General features: G+C 33.2%; 5 protein-coding genes across 5 annotated transcripts; 3 read left to right on the top strand and 2 right to left on the bottom strand.

Moving 5' to 3' along the window:
• EAF01_001965 (uncharacterized protein) lies at positions 1 to 1,212 on the top strand (the record flags this gene model as incomplete). Its single annotated transcript, XM_038910215.1, has 2 exons — positions 1 to 145; positions 272 to 1,212. Exons 1-2 carry the CDS (start codon positions 121 to 123, stop codon positions 1,210 to 1,212), a joined length of 966 nt encoding a protein of 321 aa, XP_038775027.1. The 5' UTR covers positions 1 to 120.
• Positions 1,213 to 4,174: 2,962 nt separating this feature from the next.
• Positions 4,175 to 5,338, bottom strand: EAF01_001964 (uncharacterized protein; the record flags this gene model as incomplete). Its single annotated transcript, XM_038910214.1, has 2 exons — positions 4,175 to 4,671; positions 4,741 to 5,338. 2 exons carry the CDS (start codon positions 5,336 to 5,338, stop codon positions 4,175 to 4,177), a joined length of 1,095 nt encoding a protein of 364 aa, XP_038775026.1.
• A 1,583-nt stretch (positions 5,339 to 6,921) lies between these two features.
• On the top strand, positions 6,922 to 8,451 carry EAF01_001963 (uncharacterized protein; the record flags this gene model as incomplete). The annotated part of the gene is made up of 1 exon (XM_038910213.1): positions 6,922 to 8,451. The coding sequence occupies one exon, from the start codon at positions 6,922 to 6,924 to the stop codon at positions 8,449 to 8,451; it is 1,530 nt and encodes a 509-aa protein (XP_038775025.1).
• A 27-nt stretch (positions 8,452 to 8,478) lies between these two features.
• On the top strand, positions 8,479 to 9,765 carry EAF01_001962 (uncharacterized protein; the record flags this gene model as incomplete). Its single annotated transcript, XM_038910212.1, has 1 exon — positions 8,479 to 9,765. The coding sequence occupies one exon, from the start codon at positions 8,479 to 8,481 to the stop codon at positions 9,763 to 9,765; it is 1,287 nt and encodes a 428-aa protein (XP_038775024.1).
• A 10,324-nt stretch (positions 9,766 to 20,089) lies between these two features.
• EAF01_001961 (uncharacterized protein) lies at positions 20,090 to 21,111 on the bottom strand (the record flags this gene model as incomplete). The annotated part of the gene is made up of 5 exons (XM_038910211.1): positions 20,090 to 20,447; positions 20,508 to 20,577; positions 20,675 to 20,891; positions 20,950 to 20,958; positions 21,013 to 21,111. 5 exons carry the CDS (start codon positions 21,109 to 21,111, stop codon positions 20,090 to 20,092), a joined length of 753 nt encoding a protein of 250 aa, XP_038775023.1.
• Between the last annotated feature and the right edge of the window lie 486 nt (positions 21,112 to 21,597).

Here is a 21,597-nt window from a genome sequence, read left to right as displayed (position 1 = left end):
CAAGACAATACCATCAGATATCATACGATCAGATACGATACGATCAGGTACAATACGATATAATACAATCTTACACCTCACCACAGCAGAAAATCAAAAGCAAAAGCAACATACCACAAAATGACCAATCTCATGAAAGAACTCGGTACGGCCCAATTACTCAAACCACTTTTCTCCCTTTCATTTCTCCTCTTCTCTCTCTCATCCCCTCCACAACCTCCAAATCCCCCATCCAAAGCCCCCACGCGCACTAACATCCCCCCTTCCCCAGGTTCCCAATCCAAATGGAGCACCTCTACCTGCATATCCTGCATCACCCAGATGTCTACCTCCAAAGGTCTTCAACCTAGCACTCTCCCTCTCCGTCACATGATACAATTAGCGCACGATGTACTACCGTTCGATAGTGTCGCTTGCAAAGAAAAACTCATCCTAGATGTGGGTTGTGGAACTGGACAGGTGACGGAGTATTTAATGGGGGAGTTTGGATCACTTCTTCAAGCCTCGATGAAGGGGGAGGAGGGGGAGAACCAGGTACCGGGAGTGAAAATTCTCGCCTCGGATTTCAGCCCCCCGATGGTAGCACAGTTGCAGGCGAGGAAAGAAAGGGAGGTGGAGAGGGGAAATGGAGTTTGGAAATGTGTGAAAACGGAGGTGTGCGATGCGCAGGATTTGAGAAGGATTGTGGGGGAGGGAGAGGCAAGTCATGCGTTTGCGAGTTTGGTGTTGTTTATATTGCCGGAACCGAGGAGGGGGTTGGGGGAAATGAAGAGGACGTTGATGAGAGGGGGGGCGGGGGCGTGTACGGCGTGGAAAGAGAGTGAGTGGATGGTGCTTATGGGGGTGGGTGCTGCTGCTGCTGCTAAGGATGGGGATGGAAATGGGGATGGAAACCCGGAAATGAAAATGGAGATGCCCGTAGAGTGGACGAGTACTGAGGGTGTGAGGAGGGAGTTCGAGGATGTGGGATTTGTGGATGTGCAGGTTGTGGAAACGGAGGCGAGATGGAGTTATGAGAGGCATGAGGAGGTGGTGGATTTGATATTGGGGTTTCCGGGGATGAAGATGATGATTGGGGAGGAGAGGTGGGGGGGAGGGGGGAGGGAAAGAGCGAGAGAGGGGATGTTGGGGTGGATGGGGAAGAGGTTTTCGCAGGGGGTGGGGGAGTTGAGGGGAGTGGCGGTGGTGGGGGTGGGGAGGAGGGGCAATTAGAAGAGGAAAGGGTTGTGGATGTGGAGAGGTTGTGAGATGGGAAATGCGTATCGGGATATCAGATATTGCACTTTTCTAGTCTGGTGAGATAATTTGAGAGTTTGAATCAGAATATGAAGCGAATCAAGTGGTGTAAAGAAATCTACTCCACAAATTCCTTTTGTAAAAATATAAATTCCACACGCAAATTCTTGAGCATGACGTCGTGACGTCATTCAGATACTCACAATAGCATCTGAATACAAATTACAATTCTTTTTATGTCTTAGTAATCTTATCTATAAATACTTTAATAATAATATTTTAACACTTATAGTATTATTTGATTTGAAGTTGAAAAAAGATTTTTTTTTTTTTTTTTTTTTTAAAAAATAGTTTGAATAGTAAGTTGAATTCCAAGTCATCTTAGTTTCTTTCCTCTTAAATAAAGTGAAAAACAAAGATTGAGAAGTAGAGATTGAGAATTGAAGGTTATAGATCCATCTATCGAAGAAGAAAGACAAGTATCATCATCTTGAAATTATAGAAAACAATTCCCTAGATAATATAACAAATATATTAAAGATGAGAATCTGCTTTTGAAGGATTCTGGAAATATGTGAAATTGTTGGAACACGTGATATGCGATATCAGGACAAGTTATTGTTATATGTAATGTCATTTCTAATGTGATATTTATTGACGATGATAGTAATGATATTATTCTCAATGATATTATTTATTTAGATAGTATATTTGTAGAATAATATTCTTTCTTTGAAAAAAAGCAGAGTTAGATAGATGAATACAATCCCTTTTAACTTATACATTTTGTATATACATCTTAGAAAGTCTGTTCAATAGAAATAAATGAGTAAGTAACTATGTATCTAATCAGGGTTTCTCGGTTGTAACTTAATGAACAAATACATGTACGAGTATTTATCTAGAGTTATTTATTCAGAATTATCTTATCTATTTATAATGACTAGAGTAGTAATTTTGAAATCAAATATTGATATATGAATAGGTATAAACTTTTTCGAATAACATTCCTATATATATAAGATTACATAATTTTAGGGTGTTGAACAAATCATAAATTTCACAGATGTCGATTATTGAGCTGGGATAGCTCATAGTCTCGGTTTCACACATATTTATGTCTGTTTCTAGAGGTTTTAAAGTACTATATCCATTACTGATTAGATAGTTCCGACATCTCATTCATCTATCGACCTAAGTATCTCGTTAGCGCGATGAATGATTTACTAATGATATAGATTCTCGTATAAAATTCGGTTGGTAAGATATATCTAGTAGGATATATCTAGCATCCATGGGTTCTGAAAGGGTGCCTCACATCGCAGTCTGATGATCAGACGACTCCAGAATGATGAATTTAGGGGTGTGTAGATAATCGATATAATTCTGTATTTGGGATTATCTCAAAGCTCGGAGTATAACTTAGATTGTCTGGTTTCGAGACTTGGGAATTGTATTTAATGATACTCTTATTAACTAGCTAATTGAACACCATATCTCTCTCTCCGGGAATAAATTATGATGTTTCGAGATCTAAAACACTTCTCTCTCGATTGACTAAAATTATAATCCTTGTGAATGGATTCAGGAAGCAATTATCATATTGAAATCTTCTCTACTACAAAAGCACACCAGTTCAGTCCTCTCATTTCTTTCTCCTTACATGTGGGATTCGCTTCCTTTAGAGTTGTGAATTGACCGTTAGATTATTTTGCACTATCAAATCATATCGATCGACTGATTTTTTCTTTATCAACTGTTATTTTGAAGACAATAGTAAATGTTTGAAGTATATAAGTCATTTCATAAACAGAACTTCAAATTTATAGGTTTTCGATTGTGTGATAGTCATGTAGCTGTTTGGGGTAGCTCTGTTAATTCAAATGATGTCATATGATTGGTTTTGATTTGGCTGTCAAGTTGAACTCATGAGTCAACTTCGTTGAAAGAGATTTCGTCCGATGAATCTAGTAAGGTGGGTTAGATTATGTATTTACTTATCGATGAACATATCGATGGTGATTTATTCATGTTTTTTGAATTTCAGTTGGAACGGGGGATGAGGGACGGAAAATATTAGGAGATTCGTGGAAATTTGTGGATATTCGTGGGAATTCGTGGAGATTTATGGAGATTCATGGAAATTATAGAGAAGCTCGAGGTTGATCCTAGTGTTTATATTGATGTTGGAGTCTGAGGGATAAAATTCAGCGTATTTGGAATTTGCTGCATTGTATTTGCCAACAGTAAGCTGATATGGTAAATTTGTATTGAGTGGGTTTTTATGATGAGGACTCCTGGTTTTTGAAATCGTTTGTTGGGACATGAGATGATTAAGAGGGTTTAGAGATATGGTGTTTTCATCATCGGAGGCTATTGCTCTGGTGTGTGTGTTTTGTGGGCAGTAGCTAGGGAGATATGATGACATGAGGAGGAACTGGTAGGTTGGGGAGTGAAGTTTAAGAGAATATAAAAAAATGTAAGTGTACTACTCATACGGGAGTAAGCAATTTTGGGTTGAGTTCAAATCATGGAGAGGCGTTCAAAGTTGTGTGATTATAAGAATTACGGTGTCTCGATGGGGCATATTCGTTCCTTCTCGAAATGGGGCTTCAAAATATTACTATCAATGGAAGACATAGTTCTGTGTGACTCTTGGCTGAGAGAGCAATCCTGATTATCTGACTGGAATCTATGAGTCTAGTCATTCTAATTTGAGAAATATCTTTGTGATTCATCAATTGCTACTCGTACACTCAAGTTTCCAAAGGAAGAAATGATCAAGCTCTCATGTGTATGAATGGAATTTCCTCTGATATTTCAAGTACAGAACTTATGATATTATTAGGGTGTTTCCAAGTTGAAATCCTTTCCATCATCTCAAGTACATCATAAGTATTCTGAGTAGTTCCTAAGTTCTTTACAAATATCCACCAATTCAACGATAAGTTTCCAACATCGGCACGACAAATCTCCTTTTCTCCCACTCCAAATCCAAGCCTACCAGGCGTCCCATAATCTGCCTCACCCCAACCTCAATTTCGTTTCTAATTTTGCGGACAGAGGCTACCTCAAACGTAATTGCGGGGTGATCTGTGTGCAAACAGATCAATCTGTCACACTCCGACGTGAAATCAAGACGTGTAGTCTTTTCCGCAACTCGAAATACCGAGCTAGTATCCGCAAGAGATTGTGCCACATCTAATGGCCAGAGACCTTTTTCCGAAGCCGAGGATATCAAACTATCTAGAACAACTTTGTCACATCTTCTTCGGTGTCGTTGGACTTCGTAGGCATCTTCTGGTGTTTCGCTTCTGTCGATGGCTCTGCAGAATCGGTGAGCGCTGTCGATGTTATCCTCACGTGTGGTGATCGTAACTCTGATGATGTTGCATACACGTCTAATGTAGGCACGTCTTACGTTATCAAGCTTCTCTGAAAGACATATGTTAGTTGGATATCTTTAGAGCGCGAAAGGAAGTCTAGGTAGGAAAGATTACATACGAATGACACTGTGTGGAATCGGTAAATCGACATAGAAACTTGCTACAGAATCGACAACACTTCCAACAGTTTTATATTGGATGTGGCGGGTAGTGTCTCTGAACTCATTCCCCATATCGAATACCCAAGTGATGCAAAGTAATAAGGGTAAATCATCCAAACGATGAGAAATGATCGGATTTCCACGAAAATATGAATGTGCCCATTCTGCAGTGCGAAAGTTGGTCGCCTCATGCATTTGGTATTTGTCCACCAGAATCGCCGCATGGCCGAGGACATCGAAAGTCACCATGGGACGACAATCGGGATGCTGATGACGTCCATGAATCAAAAGTACGAGAGTCGTCATGATTTCAGCATCGTCTTCTGGAAGTGGAATCTCCACTTTGCCAATGTGTGAGAGAGTTGTGCCTTCATTGTAGACGTTTGGCCGAAGCATTGCTCTGAAGACGGCAGATGCGAGACCAAGATGTTTCGAGGAACATAGAATTTTGGTTTTGTTGACATGTCCAATTTCTGTTGATTCAAGAAGGAGTAGGACATCTCCTTCGGGATCTGCAACTATTGTTTTTGGGGTGTCAGTTGGTGTAGAAGACATGGTTATATGCTGAGCAGTTGGGGATTGAGTAGGTTAAAGAGTTGAAGTTAAAGTATAATGACTATGCTCAAGGATTTGTGCATTATACAAGAAAACTTGATAAAGTTTTGGAAATTGTAAAGAACTGTAGGAGCTGTTTGTTTATAAGAAAATGTGGATGCGGAAGTAGAAAAAGTATTGCCATCTATCTATGAGAATTTAAAGATCGAAAAGTCGAAAAGGGCACCGTAGTGGTTTCCTCGAAGTGAACTAAGTCATAAACTGAGTAAAAAATATATCAGGTTGACTAGTCGAATTAAGTGAATTTGCGGTAGCAATTTGCTGGTATATGATGAGTTTTGTGAATATATTCACATTTTTGTGCTTCCTTCATTAAAGCAGCTTCGTTTCGTCAGTTAGTGACTGTGAATTTAATAAGTGTGTGAACAAAGGTTGAATGAATGGCCTCAAGTCATTCATAGCCTACATCAAAGGAGCTAGTCTCGTAGCAAGGCCTATATGAGGCTCGCTTCTTCCTGTGATTAGCTACCTCCTTAGATAGAATACACATTGAAAATTAGACCCTACATTCAGGTTCTGCGTCATTCGTGTTCTATTCTACTCAATCCAACATTAAGATTAGTAGGATAACTGAAAGGAAAATACTGAGAAAAAAATCGATAAAGTCTTTCGAAGAGTAAAAAGTACCCTGGGTTTTTTCTTGTATACTACATCTCTAACTAACGGTGATAAGATGTCTCCATAATCAATAGGAATCTTGGAAACTATATAACTATACTCAGAGATGAAGAAACAAAGGAGAAATTTGAATTGATATCAAGGAAGAAAGAGGTGCTCTCGGAAGCGATGGACATGGACTCCAAACAAGATACTTTCACTTACACCAACTCATTAACAGAGTCATCAAAAGACTTTTTTCAAGAACAAACGCGAAAGAATCTTGGTGTTTCCATTAAAACTTTAGTTGGCTGGGTTTGTATCTACAAACAACAATTTTATGATGAGTCTCTTGGATTGTTGAGACATCAGACGACCTGAATTCAAGGGCTTGTTGATTATTAGATCTCATAAGAAGGATGAGATGAGTTGAATAGATGTTTGATGACATACTAGGAAGAGTCTGTAGTCATTCAATTTGGTAAATGAGAACAACTCACACTGCTTTGGTCTATATTCACTCAATATGTTCAATATGTATGATGACTCGGATTAGCTCTACTTTATATACTGTTGACACTTACCCTTGTCCAAGAATTTGAAAATTTCCTTTTGCAGCGACTCTTTCTTTGTTACATCTCCCAACCAAAGGATATGACCGAGAAAAGACAAGGACAACTATAAACAAGTGTTGCTCGTCCTTCTTGCTCAAAAGTCTCAGTCATCCACATCATCTGCACCTTCTTCCCATTTCTTTACATCCATCATTTGATTCGCGATCCCCGTTTCCCACCAAAAAGTCCTTGAAAGCCTAACGCTCAATCACAAACCTGCACCTCAGTCTCCCGACATTAAAATTGTCTTTCCACGAACACTCAGATAACTTTACCATTTCTTAGCAAAGTCATTCCAATTAACCATTTAGGATGTCAGACGCTGGAAATGACAGCGGACTCTCGCAACCAGATTCCCCGGATCCAACACCCGAGCCATCACCACCACATGGCGGATCTTCTCAACCAGATCCTTCGGATCTAGTCGTTCGCTACTCAGATGTCCAATTTCAACATATGAGACACAATGCAGTAATTACGGTCGGAGACAAGAACCTCTCAGAAATGTTGGATGCCTTTGAAGCCATTCGTCAGCTTCCAGAAGAACAGCAATATGAGAAGTTTACGGAATTCAACGTTTGGGTCGAAGCACAGAAGGCTAAAGCGGACACCCTGACAGAAATGGCAATGGTTCTCATCTTGAAAGATAACCTTCATATCAAAGCCAATGTGTCCACAAAACAGATGAAGATTGACAATGAAGAGGTTCTTACCAGAGTGGAAAAGACTCGCGAACACCGACAGAAGGCCATCAACAAGATCAAACAATACTGGGGCCTCTCTCGTAAAGGCATGTCGTTTGCCACGATCCTCATCATGTCCTACGGCACAAAATTTCAGAATGTCCTTTCCAAACTTGCGAGATCCGCACCCCCTGACCAAGTACTGGAGGTAGCCAATGGAGAACTCATACGAAGACTGACTGCCCCCCCAAAGGCAGGTGTTCGAGTCAACAGGCACTTGATGCCTTCTGAGTTCAAAATTGCGATAAAAGTACTCGACAACAAGCTACCCGAGACGGCCTTCCAATGGAACGATCAGCAAAGAAGAGATTTAGGTCTCCGGTTCAATATGGTCGGCATGCTTGGTGAAGCCAGTGTAGATTACTCGGAAGACGTTCCACCTGTGGGCGACTCGGTCATTGAATTACTGGATGTCCCATCTCCCCCTCCCAACGAAGAAGTGTTGGCGAACCTTGAAAGGTGGCAACGACTCGGAATGATCGTCACAGAAGTTGATGATGAGCCACGAGAAGGGTGCTTGATGGACCAGATTGTGTCTCGACAAGGAGTGATCCCCCCTGAGAATGAAGACGAGAATGCGGATGTCACCCAGCCTAAAGCATGCAAATGCGATGAAGGAACCCTAGAAGACAAAGACTGGTTCCTTGCACTCAAAGAAAAATACATCGCCAAGCAAATAGGTTGGATGGCGATGGTAACTCTGGTTGACCGAAGGCCGGAAGGGATTTGCGGCTATCACCTCCACCAACTTGCGAGTGCCCTCGGACTCAAAACCGCTCACATAGCTCGAGACGATCTTGTTAACCGTCTTGAGTTTTTGTCCAAACATCGCGCTCGCATTGACGACATTCGAATCAAAGGAAAGTACTTTGCTTGGTTCAAGGGGAGTGAGTTGGCTAGTGCAGAGCGGAAGAAGAAACTCCTTGGGGTCCTCAAATTTCGCCCCATATCACGAAGCGCTAGTAAACCCATCATTCCACAAAACCCTGCCGCTGGGTTGACAAACGCACACAAGTTTGGCGCATTTAGACCGGACAAAGAGAAGGCCCTTCATATTAGTTCGCCATCCTTCAGACCCCTCTTGCAACAGTCTGTGTAGATGTACTGTTACCACAATCGGTACGAAATGGCTGGACTCGGGTTTGCCCACCACTGCTACTACTCGCCAATGCAACAAGCATGCAGGCAGGACCTGAAACTTTGGTGGCACGCCGCAAAGCAAAGGATGGATCAAGAATTTCGCCTGATAACTATCCCTTTTCCTGCTGTCATTATCCAAAACGGCGAGACCTTTGATCATACTGTTGTCCATGGCAACACGAAAGATCTTTACGCCAAAAATGATTTCAATTGCGCAGATCATCTAACTGCGTATGTTGTCCACTCTGCGATTAAAGAGAGGAACATGTCCAAGTACGGGTTAGGGAGTGCACAATTGAAAGAGGGTTCCGAGCAACAATTGGCGTGGAGAAATCTCGCAGCAGATACGCTTGGAAAATACCATGGCATGTTCGAAAAAGGGTACTTCCAAGACATCACTTCCAAAAAGAAGTACCTCGGTTATTCCAACCTGGTCAAGTCTGAACATTTCGTAGGGCGCAACAACAGATCCTGGGCTCTTGTGCTAGGGGGAGCTCCTGTGACCTTCAAGCGCAGCAAGTCTGGAGCAGGAGACATACCATTTGCAGCTTCCATTGTTCCGTACGTAGCGGTGACACGATTTGCCGATGGATCGTTGAACCCTGAATTAGAAAACGGCATGAAGTATAAGGATGTCAGAAACGCTCACAATAACCTTTTGCTTATCTTCGATAAGAACGTTACCCAAGACGGAAAATATGAAATCTCGGGATTCCCTGTGGAGTGTCACCTAATCACCCAAAATCCTGTTTCGCAAGCCCTTGTTGGTACCCTATCCTGGGACGACCAGTCTGTCCTCAACGAAGCTGCCAAACTCCTCGCGATGAACCAAAAGGAATTTTACGAGTGGTATGCGGCTTATGGAAAGTCGGTTATGGAACCTTACCGAAGAGTTTTTGCGGACTTCGAATCAATGGAAAGAGGGTATGGAGACAAATCTTACTTTGTTGCAGGGGACAACTCTGGAGGGCAAGGTAATGAACCAGAGCCTGATGTCGAAGGGAATATCGAGCCCATTTCCTCGGGCGATGACGAGATTCGGGACTCTCCTGGCCCAGGACATGGGGAAAGCCTAACTGTCAGCCGTAAGAGACCGAGGATGCCCGATCCTGACGACGATCAAGAGAGTGCTGAGGCTCCTAGGCGCAAAAAGCCAAGAAGAGCGGCACCTGATCCTGAATTGGAAGATGATCCCGAGCACTCTCCCGCACGACGTCAGAGTGCTAGGCCCCCATCCCGCAGAAGTAGGCGACAAGCTGAGGCGAGAAAGTAGTTTCTGAAAAGCATGATCTTGGTCGTCATCACTTTGCCAAATTTTGGCAAAGTTATACATCCCGAGCAGAGAGGGCTGACAGTTAGGTTTCATTGTGAGCGGACATCAGTGTTGTTGCGAAGGTTGTTGATTCTTTTTCTGGTTTCCTCTTTTTCTTGATGTTTGTGTGTTTTTTTAGTTGATCGGGCCGATCAACTTATCTATGAGGGGAGGATTGTGGGCGAAAAATGGGTACATGTCACGTGACTCCTACTATAGCTAGTATTTATAGGACTCCTTTGTATAGTTTTTGTATAGTTTAGAAAAGATAATCAGTTCCAACCCATCAAACTCTACCCCCTACGTATACGTGAATGCTTTCCAGAGCCTCTCTTCCCTCTCCTCCTTCAAAGGCGCTACAATACAGTGACATTTCTACGGTATTTGTAAAGGATTACTCTATGACCCTACCACCTTCTACTCTTTTACAATACCTACTTATTAGTTTATTAGATTTAATCATGGCGTCACTTTTGTGTGCGCCTCACTGAAAGTGCATGGAATTCTACATCATTGGATTTCTAATATTGAAATGCTGCGTATATGTATTATGGAGTTTGAGGATAGTACTTCCGACGAATCAACCGCGAAATCAACATCATCACTTTTTCTGCTAGCAAGATCATGGAAAGCCATTATGAAATGTATATTCATATCGGCTAGGTTTTTCGAACACCAGAACTTACATAAACATACCTATGTACAATGTCTCCTATGTCTTACAAGGTAGCCCAACGATTCCCCGATTCACCACTAGGCTGTGCAACGGGTACCCGTGGAGCGGATAATGACCTCGACGGATAACCCGCGGATTATCTACAGCGGAGCGAATAATTCAAAATCTTGAATAAATAACCTGCAGATTATTTGCAAATTATTTATGGATATTTATATACTTATAGATAATCTATAAAGTAAATAATTTATGAATAATCTACAGATAATTTGTAAATTATTCACAGATATATAAATAATTTATAAATAATTTACAGATTATTTATAGATAACCCATATAATAAAATAAAATTATATTTAGATTTAACCTATATATATGCAAATTTATATCATAATATATATTGATTTTTATATTAATTTTTATATTAATCTTATTATTTCTCTAGCCTGATAGACTAATAAATTCAATTTATATATAGCTTTATATAATGATTTTCAAAAAAGATTAATATTTATTTTATTATTTTGAATGTAATTTAGAGTTTTCCATTAATATAAAAGTAATTTATTATTATATATTATAGCCGATGTATAAAAATTATATCTTTAACTTGAATAATAACACATTTTATATGAATAGTATATAAGTTCATTATTAATAATTATTAATTTTGTAATTTAAAATAAAAACATATTAAAATCTATTTTCAAATTTAATTATGATAATAGATTCTATAGCCTCTTATAATATCTTTACAATTAAATATTAAATTTAAAAGGGAGTATATTTATACATAATTTCTTTTATTAATCAAATAAATAATAATTTTGATATTAAAAGCTTTACTAACTTTTAATATTAATGAATTTCTTGAAGTATAATAGCTATAAAGATTTTAAAGGCTTATATTAATCATTATATTAATTATTCTACTAATATTTTAATTTATTATTAGACTTAAATCTTCATTTCCTTTTGTTTACATTAGGATTATATACTTTTTTTATATGACTTTGACTTTTTTTATTTTTAAAAGTAAATTGAATTCTGTTTAATATATTATAAAAATGTTCTATAAGGTTAATATATATTTAAAAATAGAAGAGGAGGGTAAATTAATTTATTAATGTGGATTGTAATATAATAGAGTTTAGGAATATTAAAAGAAAAGTAGGTTGAAATGTGAATATATTTAATTAAAGTTTAAAAAAAGCAATATTCAAATAGGAATTAAATCCTTACCCTAAAGCTAAGTGAATATATATAAAATACCTCCTTACTTTATAAAACTTTAATTTATTTATATTATAATTTACAATCTAATAAATCCCTATTATTCAATATAACTTTATATTAATCTTTATACTAATATTCAATATGTTTTCTAAATGTAAAGCTTCTAGTGAATTATTTAATAATCCTTATATAATTAAAGCTTAAAATCAATTTAATAATCGAAACGAATTTGAGATTTAAATTGAAAAAGCTAAAGTGAGCGATTAAGCTGTAATCACTTATTAATTAAAAATTATTTGTTAATTAAAAAAATGAATTTAAATAAATAAACTTGAACATATTAATATAAAAGAATGAATTAAAAAAGAAGTGATTTATAAGCAATAAGTAATAATATATTTATTCTTTTTCTATTAATTAATATTAATTCTTAATTTATTAGAAAGTTAATAGATATTTATGTATTACAGATTTCAAAAAGATTAGGTTATAAAGATAATAATAATCAATTCGCATAAGTTTTTGATGGTAATGAAAATTTTGAAGATTATGAAATAGAAAATGAATTAATTCAAGAACAAATTTAAAGAAATAATAATGAATATAAAATAAAATAAAATATTAATTTAAAAGGTAATAAAAAAGAACAAAAGTAAAAGATTTTTGTTTATAGCATTAAGATATATTGATTTTTATGATTTGAATTTTTTCTTTTATTAATTTATTATTTAGAAATATAAGAATTTTAAATTTCATTTCTAATAAAAGGTTTAGAAGAGGGTAATGAAAAGATTTTAGAAAAAGTATAATAAATTGAATCAATATGGAATTCAACATTTAATATTTTGAGATCCTTATATTAATTTATAAACTGAGTAAGTTATTGATATTTTATATTAATATTTATACTAATCATATCTTTTTATATAGTACATACTATGAGATTAATCTACCTTATAGATTTTTCATTTCTTATAAAATAATACTATAACAAATTTTTTATATTACTCTTAATGTTAAATATAAAGAAGAAAATTTAGATTAAGTATAGCTATCAGGTCCTAATAAGTAGTATATAGAGGGCTATAATCTTAAAGGATATGGATTTTATAATCCACCTAAAAAAGATAAGAAGCTTTATAAGGATATACTATTACTATTAATACATTCTGATAATTCTATCCCTTTAGATTATTAATATATTAATTTTATACATAAAAAGTTTTACCTTATAATCTTAAAAAAACTATTCTTCAAGCTTGATATATAAATAACTTTTTAATATTAGTATTTTATTAATATTCTTTTTATTATAATTATAATAAAATATTTTTTAATACTATTTATTTAAAATGACTACTTTAATTTCAGAATTAACTAGTGAACTTAATGATTATGATCTTCAAAGTGATTTCGAGGATTATAATTTAATAGAAGATTTCACTTTGATTCTATCAATTATAAATTCTAATTAAGTTTGCTTTCTTTTTAAATTAAATATTAAACAAGTGTTTTTATAATAATAACGATAAACATTCTGATACAAATCGAATAATTCAAATAATATTAATTCTTATAAAATAATTAATTGAAAGGGGGATAAAAAAGCAGTAATTTAGGACTTTTTTAAACAAGGAACTAAGTTTAAGAATGAAGACTCTTATATAATCTATTGAATCTGTAATATTATATTTATCCACCCTAATATTTGAGATAGAAATATAGAAATAATATTTATATCTAATTATTTGAGATTTAAGATATATAGGGCAATTATTAGTTCTATATAAAGCTCTTTATTATTTAAAGTAAATCAAAATATATATTATTCTAATTAATATAAGAATTAATATAAAAATTAATTAATAAAGTAGTAAGTTATATATCAAAATTTTTAATAAAAGAAGAATTCAATAATCAAGTTCTCTCAATTTTTTATTTTTTTAAAGTTCCTTTTCAAACTATAGAAAATCTTTAATAAAAAGCTTTATATTTAATACAAAATCTACTTTTTCTATTACTTTCATTAATAACACTTTAAAACCTTCTTAATAAATATATTCAATTTTTTGAATCTATTATTTTAGCTTATTTTTTTAATTGTTTAAAGTATATAATCACTTTAAATTACTAGTTAAGTTTAATAAAAGATTCTTTTATAAAAATTAATTATTATTTTATTAATTAAGATTGAAATATGAAGTATATTCTTATTAATTTCAAAGTTATTTATAAATCTTATATGTCGGAACACGTGACCAGCAACGTGACATTACATGTCACGCTTTACCTCATATACATACGAAGTGTGTAAGTGGGGGTAGTACATGTATATAGATATAGCAATTCCCTCTTTATACAAAGAGAATAGACAGAAATAAACAACCCTTTTAACCATACATATTATGTATATACACCTTACCAAGTCTGCCCAACATTATATTAATTAATACCTTGAAAATATTCTTTTAAATGTTTTATAAAAGTTTAATTTCCTTAAAAAAAATTAATAAAATAATTATAGATAATACTTTAAATAATAAAACTTTATTTACAAAAATGAATAATGTTCTTTAAACCTTAAAGCTTATAGATCTAATTTCTTAGAATAAGATATTACAAATCCCTTATTTATTTTATTCTATTTAATTAACTTTGAAGAGTTTATTCACTATCATTTATATTAATTTTATGAATAATAAGCTCTAATGTAATTAAAAAGAGTAACAAAATAATGCTAATCTTACAGCTACTAAATATAATATTCACTTTATTTTAGCTAAAATATAGACTTCTTTTATATATTAATATTTATATTAATTATAAAATAGGTATAACAAATTACTATTAAAATCAATATAAGCTTAATTTATTATAGAAAATTTAAATTCTTTTAATTAAATATATAAAAAAAGCCTTTACATTTAATTCAAAATATTTCTATATATTGAAATTTTATCTATTTAATATTTGTTTAATTGTTAAAACTATAATATATGTATAATTGATATATAGATATAACTTCTAATATATATATCTTTAGTTTTGACTATAATAAGTAAATATAATACGAATATATTATAAATATTACCTCATTATTCCATTATTTTATTAATAATGTTAATAAAATTAAGAATTCTATTATATCATATATATTTCGAATTTATAAAGAATTCTTTGAAAAACTTAAGGAATATGATTGTTGTTTATAAGCTTAGTGTTATGGAGGTACCCGCACCGCAATATGGATTATAAGATAAATCTAAGGCCTTGATGTTGAAACCTATGAAAACAGCACTATAGGGACAATTGAATTAAAGGGTAACTAAAGATAGTGGAAACCAAATAAATAAGTAATGATTAAAAGATAGATATCTATCTTTTATTAATATCTACTCTATAGTAGGTATAGGATATATAGTGGCTATAGGTTAACTAGTAAGTATAGATTAGATGAGCAGTAGCCTTATTAGATCACAAGGATAAGTATTATATAAAGGAAAGTCGATTCGACTTATTGACTCGAATAGTTAAGTAAACTTATCAATTTAATTAAAGTATGAAGGCCTATATAAGGAAAGAGGTTTCATTATAATATAAAGCTTCGTGCTCAAGAACAATTATTAGTTTCATTATTATAGTTATGAGAATTGTAACTAATTATAACCTTATTGAATTCCTACTTGAAGTTTAGACTAAACCACCTCGAGAGAACTCTAGATACTTCCACATGATCCTAGAGGCAGCTCCCGTAACACTTTAAATTATAATTGAATTCAATTGCTTTGAAAAGGTATTTAAATAGTAATTAAAAAGCTAATGAAATATTATAAATAAATATTTAAAGAACAAAATAGCATTTTAATATTTATTATAATATTAAATCCTATATTCAAGTTATTCTTATTTAGAAAAAGTATTCTTAAATCCGATTCAATATAACTAATTAAAAAAAAAAGTATAAATAACATTTTTCTGATTTCTTTAATAAATTATTCATTTTCTCGCATATTATTATTATTTTTAATAATAATAATGGATTTATAGTATTTTTCAGCTCTTTATTATTAAAAAATCAACAGATTAATTTAGGAATGAATTATTATCTCTTTATAGATATATATTAATTATTTCTTTATATAAATAGAATCTCTTTAGAGCTTTTTTATAAAATCTTTTTATCTTTTTGAAAAAGAAATTACAATTTATTTTCTAATTTTTCATAAATGGTAAAAGATATTCTATATATTCCACTTACTAAAGCTTTTATTAAAAAAATATTCAATTTTAATAAAAATATATGTAGCTTTTATTAAGAATATTTAAATTATGATATTATTTGTAGTTTAATATTACTTTTATATTATTTAAAATATAAGATAAATAAAGAAGCTTAATTATACAATTATAATAAATAAGCTTTTTAATAAAGAAATTTAAAAAGAATAAAAAAGTTGAAGAAAAGAGATAAAAAAGTGTTTGGATTTATAATATCTTTTTAATATGAAACTGTTACGGGAGCTGCCTCTAGGGTCATGTGGAAGTGGCTAGAGATCTCTCGAGGTGGTTTAGATTAGACTTTAATGTTACGGGAGCTGCCTCTAGGGTCACGTGGAAGTGGCTAGAGATCTCTCGAGGTGGTTTAGACTAGACTTCAAGTAGGAATTCAATAAGGTTGTAACTGGTTGCAATTCTCGTAACTATAGTAATGAAACTAATGATTGTTCTTGAGCACGAAGCTCTACATTGTAATGAAACCCATTCCCTTATATAGACCTTCGTACTTTGATCGAATCGTCAAGTCTACTCGACTACTCGAGTCGACAAGTCGAATCGACTTTCCTTCACGTGACACTTGTCCTCGTGACCTGGTAAGGCTACCGCTTATTTAACCTGTGCTTACTAGCTAATCTGTAACCGTTGTGCAACCTGTGCCTACTGTGGGGTAGGTGCCAATAAAAGATAGGTACCTATCTTTTAATCACTGCTTATTTATTCGGTTACCGCTATCTTTAGTTACCCTTTAATTCAACTGTCCCTACAGTGCTGTTTTCATAGGTCCCAACACCAAGGCCTTAGGTTTATCTTATAATCCATGTTGCGGTGCGGGTACCTCCGTAACATTTAAGTAGGAATTCAATAAGGTTATAACTAATTGTAATTCTTGTAATTATAGTAATGAAACTAATGATTGTTCTTAAATATAAAGCTCTATATTATAATAAAACCTATTCTCTATATAGACCTTCGTACTAAAGTCGATCGACAAGTCGATTAACAAGTCGATTAATAAGTCGATCAACTTTTGATTATATAATACTTGTCCTATGATTCCTATTATCCTAGCTTGTCCTTTTGTTCTAAGGCTTAATCCCCTGGGACATTACTAATCCTAATGAAACCTTCTTGTTTACTGTGTTCTGTCTTTCCTAGGACCTATTATCCTAGGAACTATATTCTAGATTTCTAAAATATCCTATAACTAATACTATATATATGCCTGAGGCGTCTCTTAAGTGCCTAGTGTCCCCCAGTATACTACAGCTGAATTACTGAGGCCTATAATACTATTATAGCCTATAAGTCAGTGATTCTACAGTCTGTTACTAATCCGTTGTAACAGAAACCTAATTCTTTTATATACCCTAATAAAACCCTCTAGAATAAAGATCAGAATAAAAAAACGAATATTATCTCTAAATAGCTTGCCATTTTATTATTATTTTCAATTATTATCTTTATTATTAGTCAATTAAACTAATTCTAAAATATATTTATAATTTATATCACAATTAAGAAATATATTATTTATTATTAAAACCCCTCCTTTTCAAAATAATAATAACTTTAAGGAATAAGATTATTAATTATTATTATATAATAAAACTCAATAAAATCAGTATAAAACCCTTAGAAATAATTAAAGAAGATAATAAAAATAATTAAAATTTATTTTATATTTATTAATAAATGAAAAAATAAGTCGGGTACCCCACTTTCAGACCACCCCTCTTTTAGGCCACCTCAAAAAAGCTCACCGTAGAAAGCAATCTCCCACCTTAAATCTTTAATAACTTCATAATTTTTAAATTAATTGATTTAAAATTTTAACATATCATTATTTATATTATATCTAAAATATATACTAAAGTTGATATTAATTCGACTTTATATATAATAATGAATAAGTATTTAATTCAACAAGCTACTTCGAATTATAAAATTTTAAAAATTATTCTTCAAAATTATATAAATAGTTATCTATTTTATAATAAAAGTGTATAATATATGCAAAAGATAGCTCCAATACAAAAGAAATAATTAGTAAATTGAATATTAATTTAAAAGTCTTTAAATATTAATTTTATATATCAACAAATTTGTAAAATTAAAGAGCATCTTCTTAATATTAGGGGAAGTAATTCTAAATTTGGGAAATGATGGGTATAGAACTTTCTTTAAAGGAATTTAGAGATTAAAACTAAAAAATAAATTAAAATCGATTTAGTATATATTAAAGATGTAATTATTGATATTATTAATTAATAATTTCTAAAGTTGGATTTATTTTTAATTTGTTATATTAAATTTCAATATTGTTATAATATAGATGAAGTAGGTATACAAGAAGGCTAAGGATTAAATGGATTAGTTTTAGGAAACTTAGAATATCGTTTTATTCAGAAAAAGGAGTTTGGTTTTAGAGCTTGGATATTATTTATAAAGTATATTTTAATTATAAGAAAAGCTTTTAATTTCTTTATTATATTGAAGGGGAAATCAGTATAACAATAATAGTTTTCGGCTGATTTGAAACCTTATAAAGGGTGGCATTTTATTATTATAAATAATAAGTAGATTACAAATAATATTACTCTAGAATGACTTAAAAAGGTCTTTATACCTCAAACAGCCCCCCCCTTACCAAATGAGTTGAGATTCCTTATATTAAACGGGCATAAAAGTTATAAAATTATTAAATTTATATATAAATACTTTAAGTATAACATACACTTCTTATTCCTTTCATTATATATATCATACATCCTATAGCCTTTTAATTTATTCGTTTTTTCACCTTTTAAAAGAGTATATAAACATTATCTTAATAAATTAGTCTCTTTATTGGATTCTGAAATAATTAGAAAGATTAATTTCCTTATATACTATTAGAAAGTATAATTAAATAATTTAATAAAGTATAATATATTAATTGGATAAAAAGCTTTAGGTTTATAGTTTTTAAATCACATTAAGCCTATTATATTCAGATTATTGCTTGAGAATAGTAATAAAGAAGTTACAAATCAGAATTTACTTTTTAATGATAATTTTATGTATTAATGGAATAAGGAATCCATAATTTCAATTTTTAAAATACCTCAAAAAGCTAGTGATTTAAGATTATATACATATATATTCCTTTAGAGTGAAGAGATTGATCTTTACATTTGTTATTAGCTTTTTAGAAAAATTATTAAGGGATTTGATACTAAGGATTATAAAATTCTGTAATCTAGGTATCAAATAAAGTAATTAGAACATTAATTGAAGTAAATTGTTTTTTAAAAAAAAACATAAGGTAAAAACTAATCCAAATTCGAAGTTTTCTAAAATTAAAGAGATTAGAAAGGTGTAAATTGAAATGAGAAATTATGAAATTGATATGGGAGATATTAATAATAATAATGAAAGTATATCCTTAAGTATTTATTATAATACCAAATAATTATTAAATAATTAATGTTTTAATATTATATAATATAAATTTTTAAGGTGGCTCAAAAGAGGGGTGGCCCGAAAGTAGGGTACCCGACTTAGATTTTAAATTTTATTTTATTATAAAAAAGGTTTTATAATATTTCTTATTACAATATATCTATTATAACTTTATCGAAAAGTAATAGAATCAATTAAATTATATTTTTATCTGATTCTACCTATTCTTTAATAATTCTAATTTTATAGCTTGAAAATCATTATTAAGATTGAATACTAATAAGCTTTAAATAATTTATAAATAATCAATATATTTTATACATTTCTTATTTTTATACTAATATTTATATTAATTATAAATATTATATATAGGTAATCTACGGATTATTTATAAATAATCCGTAAATAATCCGTTTACTTATATATTTCTAGATTATTTATAAATAATTTGTGGATTATTTGTATAAAATAGATAATTTTAAAGCCTTTGTAAATAATCTATGGAATAAGTAGAATCACTAATGGATAATCTATAGAGCGGATTATCTGCAGGTTACCCGTGGGTGCGGATAATTTTTGCGCAGCCTATTCACCACTACCCATCTTCTCCCCCTCCCATACCACCCCCACCCATCCCCATCCTGATCCCCCCATCTAACACGTAAAAGCCGCCGGTCCCGGAATCTTATACGTCTGAACCGCATACATATCATAAACAATCCCTGGATCCGTCGCCTTATAAACCCCCGGAATGGCCACCTTACTACTGGGACCCGTACTAGTTCCACTCCCCGTAAGCTGTATCTGATGACAACTTGGATAGAATTGCACACCCGGGTAAGTCCATGCCGCATGCAACGCGAGGATCTCATGACGGACAATGTAGGAGCCGGCGGAGAGACAGGAGGGGATGGTGTAGGAATAGGAGTTTCCGGCGGTTTTGAGGGGGGTGTCACCCCAGACGGTGGTATTGCCGATGCGGCCGGTGGCTTGGATTTTGAACCAGACGGCGCTGTGGGGGTGGTGTTAGTGGTAGGTGAGTATTTGAGTAGGAAAGAGGCAAGAATCTTACTCAGTGCCGGGTAAATAGTTACTACATCCTGCAGCGGGACATTTCGCCATATAAGTTATTACTGGACCGGCTTGACGAATCTCAATTAGCACCGCTACATCTACTCAACAATCTCCTAACTATATCTCGCTTCCAAACTCATCGAAAACAAAATCATTAAAACTTACAATGACTATCCGGCCACAACGTCCATCTCAAACTAATCGTGCTCCCAGCCGCAACCGGACCCGCAGTCAACTTTGCAGGTGTAGAACCAACAACACCCCCTTCGGTATAACCACCACATTGAAGATCAATAAGCGTAAGATCAGTGATAGGACCATTGCCCTGCACTGGACGAATGATACGTGGGGGTGGTGTAGCATAGTAGGGATCTGAATAGGGCTTTGGAAGAGGAGACGATGTCAATAAGATACATATCTGGAGTTCGACAGCGGCTTACTTGATATCCCTGGATTGAAATATGTTAGGCTTAATCTAATCTTATTGGGAAGGAAAGACTTACAGTATAAAGAATCCCATTAATCGTCACATTATCCACATATCCATGCGCAGCAACCGTCGCCACAAAAACCAGAAGATTTGAGAAAATTTTCAAATGCATTGTGACTTTTTGAAGCAAGCGAGAAAGTACAAAAGAAGGAACCGAATTCTCAAGATCCAGACTTACATACGAGATTCATATATCGACGTAGAACTTTGTGAGAAAATCAACACATGATGCATCTTCAACGTCTTAACGGCCCGGGATCCCAATATCCCCCAAAGCTTCCGTCGCCTAACTGTTTATCTGAACATCTCCAAAGACAATGCGAGATACTCAATGATAAGAAACACGCATTCCCATCTCACATCTTCAAGAAAGAAAGCAAAAGATACACCGTCGGCCAGTCTACCCGCCTCCCTCCCGGCACTCATCTTTCCACAAACAAGCATCCGCTGTATTCCCAACCGCCAAAACACGGGGAAGAATCTCCTACAAATCAATCTATTCTCACTAAATTTCTCACTTCACCATAAGATTTTGTAGGATTGTAGGAGATATCTTCCGATAATATATTACACCGAGTCAGATGCCGCTTGGCACACT

The sequence above is a fragment of the Botrytis porri genome (genome assembly GCF_014898465.1).
Source record: "Botrytis porri strain MUCL 3234 chromosome Unknown BPOR_002, whole genome shotgun sequence".
In the NCBI taxonomy this organism is placed as follows: domain Eukaryota; kingdom Fungi; phylum Ascomycota; class Leotiomycetes; order Helotiales; family Sclerotiniaceae; genus Botrytis; species Botrytis porri.
Note: the sequence above shows the minus strand (reverse complement) of the source record. Positions and strands in the feature narration are given on the sequence as shown.